The sequence below is a fragment of the Rutilus rutilus genome (genome assembly GCF_951802725.1).
Source record: "Rutilus rutilus genome assembly, chromosome: 25".
Taxonomy (NCBI): domain Eukaryota; kingdom Metazoa; phylum Chordata; class Actinopteri; order Cypriniformes; family Leuciscidae; genus Rutilus; species Rutilus rutilus.
In genome coordinates, this window is record NC_140229.1 from 17,459,450 (window position 1) to 17,473,406 (window position 13,957).

At 37.5% G+C, this 13,957-nt stretch overlaps 2 protein-coding genes across 2 annotated transcripts; both read right to left on the minus strand.

The window, feature by feature from the left end:
* Positions 1-873: 873 nt before the first annotated feature.
* On the minus strand, positions 874-6,463 carry LOC311284819 (uncharacterized protein; the record flags this gene model as incomplete). The annotated part of the gene is made up of 2 exons (XM_084400031.1): positions 874-3,210; positions 4,100-6,463. 2 exons carry the CDS (start codon positions 6,461-6,463, stop codon positions 874-876), a joined length of 4,701 nt encoding a protein of 1,566 aa, XP_084256157.1.
* Positions 6,464-6,636: 173 nt separating this feature from the next.
* Positions 6,637-13,773, minus strand: LOC311284820 (uncharacterized protein; the record flags this gene model as incomplete). Its single annotated transcript, XM_084400032.1, has 3 exons — positions 11,299-13,773; positions 8,131-10,422; positions 6,637-6,648 (listed from the first exon to the last, which is right to left on the minus strand). The coding sequence occupies exons 1-3, from the start codon at positions 13,681-13,683 to the stop codon at positions 6,637-6,639; spliced, it is 4,689 nt and encodes a 1,562-aa protein (XP_084256158.1). The 5' UTR covers positions 13,684-13,773.
* Between the last annotated feature and the right edge of the window lie 184 nt (positions 13,774-13,957).

Consider the following 13,957-nt stretch of genomic DNA (forward strand, 5'->3'; position numbering starts at 1 on the left):
ATAAATTTTTACAAAATATACTGAAGTACAATTATTTTAAAGTGTGTTAAAAGTTGTATTGTGAAAATAGCTAGTACAATTTTTGTAAGTATATTTGCAATGTACTATTGAAAAAGGGAATATATTTCAAATACAATAAAGTATACTTTTTTCACTAGGGTATATATATATATATATATAATAAAAAAAATTGGGGGGGGGGGGGGGGGGGTATTAACATGCCTAAGACTTTTGCACAGTACTGTATTATATATATAATGCACTTGTTAATGCTGCTAATAAAACTGCAAAAAAACAAAACAAAAAAACAAAACAGAAAAAAACAGGCAGGTTATGACAGAGGAAAACTGCCATGCAAAAAAAAATAATGATCCTTTTGGGGAGATGCACAGATACATATTGAAGAGGTCAATGCAGTTACTATCACGGAAAATAATACGGTTGGAATGGTGTAGCCTATTGACCAATCTGCATTTAGGTCCAGACTTATTATTATTATTATTATTATTATTATTAATAATAATAATAATAATAATTCGTTTCTTTTTTATTTTAATTGCATAATTCCTGTAACGTACGTCTCTAATTTTGTTACATTTGCTTGACATAGCTTTTCTGTTTTGTAAACTATATAGAGTATTATATTATTTTAATACACACTAATTATTTTGATACATGGCCAAAAAAAAAAAAAAAAAACATCCCGCATCCTGGACAAGATTAATCATAGTATTAGTAAAACTGCAGATTAAAGCAATTCAAAAGTTATCAAGACAACTTCGTACATTTTAAACAAGTGTAACAACCACGTTGTGAAAACCAGAACAACAGTTGTGACAACCGTAAGAAATAATTTAAAACTGATGACAATAATTAAGATGTAAATATTTGAACACTAATTTTCAATGATCTTCTTACCTTTCCAGTGGTAGGAAGAGTTTGTGTGCGCGTAAAAGTCTCTTCTCCACTATTAATGCTGATCAACTCCGCGTCTGCTGGTGGAAACGGCGAGGGGAAAACGACTACATCACTCTTTATTGTGTCTGAACTAAAACACACGTCATACTGTTGAGTAGATTTAGAGAAGGACCAGCTTCCGTCTGGATGGGTGCTGATCACTGGAGCGCTGTACCTGCTGAAACTGCCGTCTGTCCTGTAGCATTTAGCTGCTATCAAACCCACGAGACTCAGTAAAAAGATGACTGATACTGAGACGATAGCGATGAGCAGATACACATTCAGATCTGAAAAACTCTCCTCTTTAACAGGAACTTCTCTGAATGATGTCTTTATGTCATCCAGACTCTCAACAACCACAACATCCATGGACATAGTCGCTGAGAGTGATGGCTCTCCATTATCAGACACTGTAATAATAAGTGGGTGAGTTTTTAAGTCATTGTCACTCATTCGTCTCTTAGTCTTTATTTCTCCAGTGCTGCTTCCAATGCGGAAGAGATTCGTTCCTTTGGGTTCACTTATATGATAAGACAGAAGAGCGTTATATCCAGAGTCAGCATCAACAGCTCTGATCTTGGCTACAAAGTATCCCGCTTCAGCAGAGTAGGGAATGTTCTCAGTATTAACTGATCCAGGATCAGAATAAGGCGGTAAAATAACTGGACTGTTGTCATTCTCATCCAGAATAAACACATTTACAGTCACATTACTGCTCAGAGGAGGAACACCAGAGTCTGTTGCCATCACTTCAAACTGAAATCTTTTTGTTTCTTCGTGATTAAATGATTGCAAACTGAATATTTCTCCACTCAAAGAGTTTATATTGATCAGTGTTGTTACAGGAACACTGGAGCTGGAACTGTCTAACAGTGAATATGAAAGTTCTGCGTTCTCACCAGTGTCTGAATCATCAGCTGTCACTTTTGTCACGAGACCTCCAGCTTGACCATTCTCACTTAGAAAAGCGTTAATAACGGGTGCTGGGAAATGTGGGGCATTGTCATTAACATCAGAGATATGTACAGTTATAACAGTGCTGCTGGAAAGAGCCGGAGTTCCTTCATCTGAAGCTGTAATTGTGATGTTATACTGAGAAACACTCTCTCTGTCCAGAGGTCCGTCTACCACTAGAGAATAATGATTGTTATATGACGTCTCCAGTTTGAAAGGAAACGAGCCTTTCAGCGCACAGTGAACAATGCCATTTTTACCTCCATCTTTATCAGACACTGTGACTAAAGCAACAGCAGTTCCCGGTTTTGCGTCCTCTTTCACACTTTCCAACAGAGGAGTCGTAACTATCTCTGGCACATTGTCATTCTCATCCACAACTTCTATTAAAACTTTACAGTGTGCACTTTTAGGAGGGCTGCCTTTATCTCTCGCCTGAACACGGAGTTCAATTGCAGAATCTTCTTCGTAATCAATTTGTCCTTTTATAACAATTTCCCCAGAGTTAGAATTAATGCTAAACAGTTTAAGGTCATCGGTATTTCCATGAAATGAATATTGAATTTCACTATTGATGCCCTCATCCAAATCAGTGGCAGAAACAGAAATTATTTTGGTTCCAATTTGTGTGTTTTCTTTTACTTTAACTTTGTATAAAGGTTTGCTGAAAATAGGCTTATTATCGTTTATATCCATGACGTCAACAACAATACTCAGTGTTCCAGATTTGGGAGGTTTTCCTCCGTCAACAGCGGTCAATATTAAGTGGATAACGGCTTGTTTCTCTCGGTCTAAAGCTTTCTGTAGTACTAACTCAGCAGATATACTCTTTTGCCCGCTATGAACATCTAAAGAAAAATATTCATTTGAACTGAGTTTGTAATCTTTCAGAGAATTACTGCCGACATCTGAATCTTTTGCAATTGGAAGAGGAAATCTGTCCCCCTCATTTGCATTCTCTGTAACATTGACAACATACATGCTGTCAATAAAAGAAGGAGCATTGTCGTTCACATCCACAATTATAATTTCAAGCCGATAAAGTCTGTGCGGATTCTGAGCAAGAGCCTCTAAATTTAATGTACATTTCTGATTAGTGCCACACAACTCCTCACGATCAATCCTGTCTTTGACAAACAGCGACCCCGTTTTCATATTTACATCAAAATACTTTGCATTTGATCCAGGCATAATCTGAAACATGCGTGATTCCAGTTCCTGAGCGCTGATCTTGAGGTCTTTTGCAATATTCCCGATCACGGTTCCTTTATTTACCTCCTCGGAGACGGAATATACAATCTGGCCAAGCGAATATTTCGATAACAGAAATAAAACGATCCAAAAGCCATAATATCCTGTGAAATCCATGATCGTGCAAGAAAATGTCCTGCTATTTAAAGTGAATAAAACAACTAAACAGACCTCTCTCGATACAATCCGAAATCACGACGCAGAAGCTACTATAAGCCTTGGTTATTTGCACCCTTTCAACGCATATTCTGTTGCTGTAAAGGAGGAGCTCAGATGACTCTCAAAGTTGTGGTCTGCAGTGCCACCACGTGTTGTAACAGTGATGAAACAATGAGATGTAATTTCATACAGGATTCTATAAAAGAAAGAGTGAACTAAACGAAAACATTTCTTCATAAATTCAAATCGAAATTATCATAACACAATCATTACGAAACAGTTTTTTTTTTATTTGTATTACAGCAAATACAAATATCGAGAAGGAATATATAACGTCATTATCGCTGTCCGTGGTGCTGAATTTATATCGCTTTTTAAATACAAAATAGGCCACAGTTAAACCATAAATAAAAAAATACAAACAGCAGTTTGTATGATAAGGTCATTATTCCAGTACTGTATTGTCAGAGTCACGATATAATGAACTAATTTGCAAAAATACAATACATCATCTTAACAACAAGTGAGAAATTCAAATAATATTTTCCAAATTGACAAAGCTGCCCAGTATGTTACATATTATCTTGAGTATCGGGTTAGGATGCGCGTAATAAAATAAAAAACTAAATAAAAACGATATTTCCTTTGTTATTATTATTATCTAAACTGGAATATAAACTTTATAAAATCAAAACGTTCAACTTATCTTTTCTAAAAAAGAAAAAAATGTACAAGTCAAGCAGTGATTGCAATGCACAAGCAAGTTGCAATGTCTTACCTTTCCAGTGGTAGGAAGAGTTTGGGTGCGCGTAAAAGTGTCTTCTCCACTATTAATGCTGATCAACTCCGCGTCTGCTGGTGGAAACGGCGAGGGGAAAACGACTACATCACTCTTTATTGTATCTGAACTAAAACACACGTCATACTGTTGAGTAGATTTAGAGAAGGACCAGCTTCCGTCTGGATGGGTGCTGATCACTGGAGCGCTGTACCTGCTGAAACTGCCGTCTGTCCTGTAGCATTTAGCTGCTATCAAACCCACGAGACTCAGTAAAAAGATGACTGATACTGAGACGATAGCGATGAGCAGATACACATTCAGATCTGAAAAACTCTCCTCTTTAACAGGAACTTCTCTGAATGATGTCTTTATGTCATCCAGACTCTCAACAACCACAACATCCATGGACATAGTCGCTGAGAGTGATGGCTCTCCATTATCAGACACTGTAATAATAAGTGGGTGAGTTTTTAAGTCATTGTCACTCATTCGTCTCTTAGTCTTTATTTCTCCAGTGCTGCTTCCAATGCGGAAGAGATTCGTTCCTTTGGGTTCACTTATATGATAAGACAGAAGAGCGTTATATCCAGAGTCAGCATCAACAGCTCTGATCTTGGCTACAAAGTATCCCGCTTCAGCAGAGTAGGGAATGTTCTCAGTATTAACTGATCCAGGATCAGAATAAGGCGGTAAAATAACTGGACTGTTGTCATTCTCGTCCAGAATAAACACATTTACAGTCACATTACTGCTCAGAGGAGGAGCACCAGAGTCTGTTGCCATCACTTCAAACTGAAATCTTTTTATTTCTTCGTGATTAAATGATTGTAAACTGAATATTTCTCCACTCAAAGAGTTTATATTGATCAGTGTTGTTACAGGAACACTGGAGCTGGAACTGTCTAACAGTGAATATGAAAGTTCTGCGTTCTCTCCAGTGTCTGAATCATCAGCTGTCACTTTTGTCACGAGTCCTCCAGCTTGACCATTCTCACTTAGAAAAGCGTTAATAACGGGTGCTGGGAAACGTGGGGCATTGTCATTAACATCAGAGATATGTACAGTTATAACAGTGCTGCTGGAAAGAGCCGGAGTTCCTTCATCTGAAGCTGTAATTGTGATGTTATACTGAGAAACACTCTCTCTGTCCAGAGGTCCGTCTACCACTAGAGAATAATGATTGTTATATGACGTCTCCAGTTTGAAAGGAAACGAGCCTTTCAGCGCACAGTGAACAATGCCATTCTTACCTCCATCTTTATCAGACACTGTGACTAAAGCAACAGCAGTTCCTGACTTTGTGTCTTCTTTCACATTTTCCAAAAGAGGAGTCACAATTATCTCTGGTGCATTATCATTTTCATCTATAATTTCTATTAAAACTTTACAATGTGTGCTCCTTGGTGTACTGCCTTTATCTCTTGCCTGAACTCGTAACTCAATAGCAGGATTTTCCTCGAAATCAATTTGCCCTTTTACAACAATATCTCCTGTCTCTGGGATAATGGTAAATAGATCTTTATTTTTTCCATGACCAACAAACGAGTACACAATTTCACGGTTTATTCCTTCATCCAAATCAGTGGCAAAGACAGAGATAACTTTAGTATCAGCAGCAACATTTTCTTTTAGTTTGACTTTGTAAAGAGGTTGACTGAACACTGGGTTATTATCATTAACATCCATGACGTTTATAATAATATTTAAAGTCCCTGATTTAGGTGGTTTTCCTCCATCTTTCCCGGTGAGAACTAACTTAATAGTCGCTTGCTTCTCTCGATCTAAAGCCTTGTTCAGCACTAACTCTGCAGACACACTCTGGTCTTCACTCTGTGTATCGAGACTGAAATGTTCATTCGGACTCAGTTTGTACTCTTTCAGTGAATTACTGCCAACATCAGGGTCCTCGGACACAGGGAGAGGAAATCTCTCTCCGGGATTGGCTGTTTCAGTTATATTTATAGTAAACACTTTAACAGGAAAATGTGGCGCATTGTCGTTTATATCCAAGATCTTAATCTCCACCCTGTAAAGATGATGAGGATTTTTAGCGAGGGCCTCTATATTCAAAGAGCATTTCTGGTTCGACATACATATCTCCTCACGGTCAATCCTTTCATTAACAAACAGCACGCCAGTTTTCAGATTTACGTCAAAATACTTCTTATTTGATCCAGTCACGATCTCAAACATGCGAGATTCTAGGTCGTGAACGTTTATGTTCAGGTCTTTCGCTATATTGCCAACAACTGTTCCTTTATTTACCTCTTCCGGTACGGAATAGATGATCTGAGCAAACGCAGAATCCAGCAAAGAAAGGAAAAATATAAATCCACACTCGAAATATCCCGTAAATGCCATGATGGTGATTCACAATGGGGTAAGGACAGTAAAAACAAAAAAATAAACGCACGAGAATCTTCTTAGCATTCAGACAACACGAGACGGAACAGAAACCATCATCATGTCTCAACGACAGAAACACTATAACACTAAGATTCTGAGAGAGGCTTCAGAATAAATCCTTTAAACCTTTAACTGACGGTCTGCAGTGACACCATGTGCTGAAACTATGCCATAACAGGAATAATATATAACCAAAACAGCTGAAGGGACAACAAAATGCTTGGAGACAACAACAGCCATTTTCAAAGTAATCCAACAATGACAAGCACCGCTATACCCTGGTGGTGGTGGTGGTGGGAGGGGGAGTAAAAGTATACTTGCAGCCAGACTATTTATCAGTATACTTCAAGTGTGTTAATGATTAGTTAACTTGAAGTGTGCTATTTTAAAACAACTAATTTTGTACTAAGTACATTTTAGTTGTAATTAAATTGTAGTAAAGCATAAGTTTAAGTGCATTTAGTGTACATTTGTGTACTAAACTGGACCAACTTCAAGTATAGTTTAAGTATGTGCCTGTTTAGGACAAATTACATGCTTGATTAGTGATATTAAAGTTTATTTATGTTACAAGTACATTACAAATTCATTACGAGTGTATTCGAAACATACAAGCAATATACCATGTATTTATATATATTATGTATTTTTTATATTTGTTTGGCGTTTTCGCCTTTTATTAGGATAGGACAGTAGCTAGACAGTAAGAGAGGAGGGAGAGCGAGAGATGGGACGGGATCAGGAAAGGTCCACAAGCCGGGACTCGAATTTGGGTCTCCCCGAAGCACGTCAGCGCACTTGGCCAAGAGGCTATCGTGGTGTGATATATCTGAGTAAAAAGTATAGGCTCATTAAAATACCTTTGGCTTATTCCAAATACTATACATTGGATACTTAGTCTTCAATAACAAATGTACATTATTAGACAAATAAAACTTAGCTATACAGTACTTTGTACAAAAATACTATTTTATACTATAATGTATTTTTAAAGTATACTTTCAATGCATTGTTACAATGATGATTTCCAGCACACAGTTAAAATATACCTAAAATATATTTTTAATAAAGTGCAAATAAATACAATTTTAAAAATAAACTGAATTTTCACTTCAAGGATATTTTCTAATATATTTTTTTGAAAATATACTAAAGTACAATTATTTTAAAGCGTGTTAAAAGTTGTATTATGAAAGAGCATGAAACTAATTTACTTTTAATATATTTAAAGATAGTACAATTTGTGTTAATAGCCTATATTTGCAATGTACTATTGAAAAAGGGAATATAGTTCAAATACAAGAAAGTGTCCTTTTTTTTCACTAGGGTAATATATATATATATTATATATTATATATATTATTTTTATACATACTAATTATTATAATACATGGCAAAAAAAAAAAAAAAAAAAAACTAGATTAATCATAGTATTAGTAAAACTGCAGATTAAATGAATTCATAAGTTATCAAGACAACTTCGTAAATTTTAAACAAGTGAAACAACCACGTTGTGAAAACCAAAGCAACAGTTGTGACAACCATAAGAAAATTTTTAAAACAGCTGATAACAATAATTAAGGTGAAGATATTTTAACACAAATTTTCAATGATCTTCTTACCTTTCCAGTGGTAGGAAGAGTTTGTGTGCGCGTAAAAGTGTCTTCTCCACTATTAATGCTGATCAACTCCGCGTCTGCTGGTGGAAACGGCGAGGGGAAAACGACTACATCACTCTTTATTGTGTCTGAACTAAAACACACGTCATACTGTTGAGTAGATTTAGAGAAGGACCAGCTTCCGTCTGGATGGGTGCTGATCACTGGAGCGCTGTACCTGCTGAAACTGCCGTCTGTCCTGTAGCATTTAGCTGCTATCAAACCCACGAGACTCAGTAAAAAGATGACTGATACTGAGACGATAGCGATGAGCAGATACACATTCAGATCTGAAAAACTCTCCTCTTTAACAGGAACTTCTCTGAACGATGTCTTTATGTCATCCAGACTCTCAACAACCACAACATCCATGGACATAGTCGCTGAGAGTGATGGCTCTCCATTATCAGACACTGTAATAATAAGTGGGTGAGTTTTTAAGTCATTGTCACTCATTCGTCTCTTAGTCTTTATTTCTCCAGTGCTGCTTCCAATGCGGAAGAGATTCGTTCCTTTGGGTTCACTTATATGATAAGACAGAAGAGCGTTATATCCAGAGTCAGCATCAACAGCTCTGATCTTGGCTACAAAGTATCCCGCTTCAGCAGAGTAGGGAATGTTCTCAGTATTAACTGATCCAGGATCAGAATAAGGCGGTAAAATAACTGGACTGTTGTCATTCTCATCCAGAATAAACACATTTACAGTCACATTACTGCTCAGAGGAGGAACACCAGAGTCTGTTGCCATCACTTCAAACTGAAATCTTTTTGTTTCTTCGTGATTAAATGATTGCAAACTGAATATTTCTCCACTCAAAGAGTTTATATTGATCAGTGTTGTTACAGGAACACTGGAGCTGGAACTGTCTAAAAGTGAATATGAAAGTTCTGCGTTCTCTCCAGTGTCTGAATCATCAGCTGTCACTTTTGTCACGAGTCCTCCAGCTTGACCATTCTCACTTAGAAAAGCGTTAATAACGGGTGCTGGGAAATGTGGGGCATTGTCATTAACATCAGAGATATGTACAGTTATAACAGTGCTGCTGGAAAGAGTCGGAGTTCCTTCATCTGAAGCTGTAATTGTGATGTTATACTGAGAAACACTCTCTCTGTCCAGAGGTCCGTCTACCACTAGAGAATAATGGTTGTTATATGACGTCTCCAGTTTGAAAGGAAACGAGCCTTTCAGCGCACAGTGAACAATGCCATTCTTACCTCCATCTTTATCAGACACTGTGACTAAAGCAACAGCAGTTCCCGGTTTTGCGTCCTCTTTCACACTTTCCAACAGAGGAGTCGTAACTATCTCTGGCACATTGTCATTCTCATCCACAACTTCTATTAAAACTTTACAGTGTGCACTTTTTGGAGGACTGCCTTTATCTCTCGCCTGAACACGGAGTTCAATTGCAGAATCTACCTCGTAATCAATTTGTCCTTGAACAACAATTTCCCCAGAATTCGAATTAATGCTAAACAGTTTCATTTCTTCGGTATTTCCATGAAATGAATATTGAATTTCACTATTGATGCCCTCATCCAAATCACTGGCAGAAACAGAAATTATTTTGGTTCCAATTGGTGTGTTTTCTTTTACTTTAACTTTGTATAAAGGTTTACTGAAAATAGGCTTATTATCGTTTATATCCATGACGTCAACAACAATATTCAAGGTTCCAGATTTGGGAGGTTTTCCTCCGTCAACAGCGGTCAATATTAAGTGAATAACGGCTTGTTTCTCTCGGTCTAAAGCTTTCTGTAGTACTAACTCAGCAGATATACTCTTTTGCCCGCTATGAACATCTAAAGAAAAGTATTCATTTGAACTGAGTTTGTAATCTTTCAGAGAATTACTGCCGACATCTGAATCTTTAGCATTTGGAAGAGGAAATCTGTCCCCCTCGTTTGCATCCTCTGTAACATTGACAACATACATGCTGTCAATAAAAAACGGAGCGTTGTCGTTCACATCCACAATCATAATTTCAAGCCGATAAAGTCTGTGCGGATTCTGAGCAAGAGCCTCTAAATTAAATGTACATTTCTGATTAGTGCCACACAACTCCTCACGATCAATCCTGTCTTTGACAAACAGCGACCCCGTTTTCACATTTACATCAAAATACTTTGCATTTGATCCAGGCATAATCTGAAACATGCGTGATTCTAGTTCCTGAGCGCTGATCTTGAGGTCTTTTGCAATATTCCCGATCACGGTTCCTTTATTTACCTCCTCGGAGACGGAATAGACAATCTGGCCAAGCGAAGATTTCCATAACAGACATAAAACGATCCAAAAGCCATAATATCCTGTGAAATCCATGATCGTGCAAGAAAATGTCCTGCTATTTAAAGCGATTAAAACAACTAAACAGACCTCTCTCGATACAATCCGAAATCACGACGCAGAAGCTACTATAAGCCTTGGTTATTTGCACCCTTTCAACGCATATTCTGTTGCTGTAAAGGAGGAGCTCAGATGACTCTCAAAGTTGTGGTCTGCAGTGCCACCACGTGTTGTAACAGTGATGAAACAATAAGATGTAACTTCATACAGGATTATATAAAACAAAGAGTGAACCAAACGAAAACATTTCTTCATAAATTCATATCGAAATCATCATATCAACACAATCATTACGAAACAGAAAAAGTTTTGTTTTGTATTACAGCAAATACAAATATTGAGAAGGAATATATAACGTCATTATCGCTGTCCGTGGTGCTGAATTTATATAGCTTTTTAAATACAAAATAGGCCACAGTTAAACCATAAAAAAATAAAAACAGCAGTTTGTATGATAAGGTTATTGTTCCAGTACTGTATTGACAGAGTCACGATATAATGAACTAATTTGCAAAAATAAAATGCATCACAAGTGAGAAATTTAAATAATGTTTTCAAATTGACAAAACTGTCCAGTATGTTACGTATTATATTGAGAATCGGGTTATGATAATAAAATAAAAAAAATAAAAACGATATTTCTTTTTTATTATTATTATTTCCATAGACATCTAAACTGGAATATAAACTGCAATGATAGTTTATAAAATCAAAACTTTCAACTTATCGTTTCTAAAAAATAAATGATTTTTTTTTACAAGTCAAGCATTGATTGCAATGCACAAGCAAGTTGCAATGTCTTACCTTTCCAGTGGTAGGAAGAGTTTGTGTGCGCGTAAAAGTTTCTTCTCCACTATTAATGCTGATCAACTCCGCGTCTGCTGGTGGAAACGGCGAGGGGAAAACGACTACATCACTCTTTATTGTGTCTGAACTAAAACACACGTCATACTGTTGAGTAGATTTAGAGAAGGACCAGCTTCCGTCTGGATGGGTGCTGATCACTGGAGCGCTGTACCTGCTGAAACTGCCGTCTGTCCTGTAGCATTTAGCTGCTATCAAACCCACGAGACTCAGTAAAAAGATGACTGATACTGAGACGATAGCGATGAGCAGATACACATTCAGATCTGAAAAACTCTCCTCTTTAACAGGAACTTCTCTGAATGATGTCTTTATGTCATCCAGACTCTCAACAACCACAACATCCATGGACATAGTCGCTGAGAGTGATGGCTCTCCATTATCAGACACTGTAATAATAAGTGGGTGAGTTTTTAAGTCATTGTCACTCATTCGTCTCTTAGTCTTTATTTCTCCAGTGCTGCTTCCAATGCGGAAGAGATTCGTTCCTTTGGGTTCACTTATATGATAAGACAGAAGAGCGTTATATCCAGAGTCAGCATCAACAGCTCTGATCTTGGCTACAAAGTATCCCGCTTCAGCAGAGTAGGGAATGTTCTCAGTATTAACTGATCCAGGATCAGAATAAGGCGGTAAAACAACTGGACTGTTGTCATTCTCATCCAGAATAAACACATTTACAGTCACATTAGTGCTCAGAGGAGGAACACCAGAGTCTGTTGCCATCACTTTAAATTGAAATCTTTTTGTTTCTTCGTGATTAAATGATTGCAAACTGAATATTTCTCCACTCAAAGAGTTTATATTGATCAGTGTTGTTACAGGAACACTGGAGCTGGAACTGTCTAACAGTGAATATGAAAGTTCTGCGTTCTCACCAGTGTCTGAATCATCAGCTGTCACTTTTGTCACGAGACCTCCAGCTTGACCATTCTCACTTAGAAAAGCGTTAATAACGGGTGCTGGGAAATGTGGGGCATTGTCATTAACATCAGAGATATGTACAGTTATAACAGTGCTGCTGGAAAGAGCCGGAGTTCCTTCATCTGAAGCTGTAATTGTGATGTTATACTGAGAAACACTCTCTCTGTCCAGAGGTCCGTCTACCACTAGAGAATAATGATTGTTATATGACGTCTCCAGTTTGAAAGGAAACGAGCCTTTCAGCGCACAGTGAACAATGCCATTCTTACCTCCATCTTTATCAGACACTGTGACTAAAGCAACAGCAGTTCCTGACTTTGTGTCTTCTTTCACAGTTTTTAGAAGTGGAGTCACTGTTATCTCTGGTGCATTATCATTTTCATCCATAACTTCTATTAAAACTTTACATTGTGTGCTCTTTGGTGGGCTGCCTTTATCTCTTGCCTGAACTCGTAACTCAATTGCAGGATTCTCTTCGTAATTAATTTGCCTTTTTACAACAATATCTCCTGTCTCAGGGATAATGGAAAACAGGTCTTGCTTCTTTCCATGACCAACAAATGAGTACATAATTTCACGATTTATTCCTTCATCCAAATCAGTGGCAAAGACAGAGATAACTTTAGTATCAGCAGCAACATTTTCTTTTAGTTTGACTTTGTAAAGAGGTTGACTGAACACTGGGTTATTATCATTAACATCCATGACGTTTATAATAATATTTAAAGTCCCTGATTTAGGTGGTTTTCCTCCATCTGTCCCGGTGAGAACTAACTTAATAGTCGCTTGCTTCTCTCGATCTAAAGCCTTGTTCAGCACTAACTCTGCAGACACACTCTGGTCTTCACTCTGTGTATCAAGACTGAAATGTTCATTCGGACTCAGTTTGTACTCTTTCAGTGAATTACTGCCAACATCAGGGTCCTCGGACACAGGGAGAGGAAACCTCTCGCCAGGGCTCGCGTTTTCACTAACATTCACAGTAAATACTTTAACAGGAAAATGTGGAGCATTGTCGTTTATATCCAATATCTTAATCTCCACCCTGTAAAGATGATGAGGATTTTCAGCGAGGGCCTCTATATTCAAAGAGCATTTCAGGTTCGACATACATATCTCCTCACGGTCAATCCTTTCATTAACAAACAGCACGCCAGTTTTCAGATTTACGTCAAAATACTTCTTATTTGATCCAGTCACGATCTCAAACATGCGAGATTCTAGGTCGTGAACGTTTATGTTCAGGTCTTTCGCTATATTGCCAACAACTGTTCCCTTATTTACCTCTTCCGGTACGGAATAGACGATCTGAGCAAACGCAGAATCCAGCAAAGAAAGGAAAAATATAAATCCACAATCGAAATATCCCGTAAATGCCATAATGGTGATTCACAGCTGGCGTAATGAAAGTAAAAACAAAAAATAAACGCACGAGAATCTTCTTTGCATTCAGACAACACGAGACGGAACAGAAACCATCATCATGTCTCGACGACAGATACACTATAACACCAAGATTCTGAGAGAGGCTTCAGAATAAATCCTTTAAACCTTTAACTGACGGTCTGCAGTGACACCATGTGCTGAAACTATGCCATAACAGGAATAATATATAACCAAAACAGCTGAAGGGACAACAAAATGCTTGGTGCCA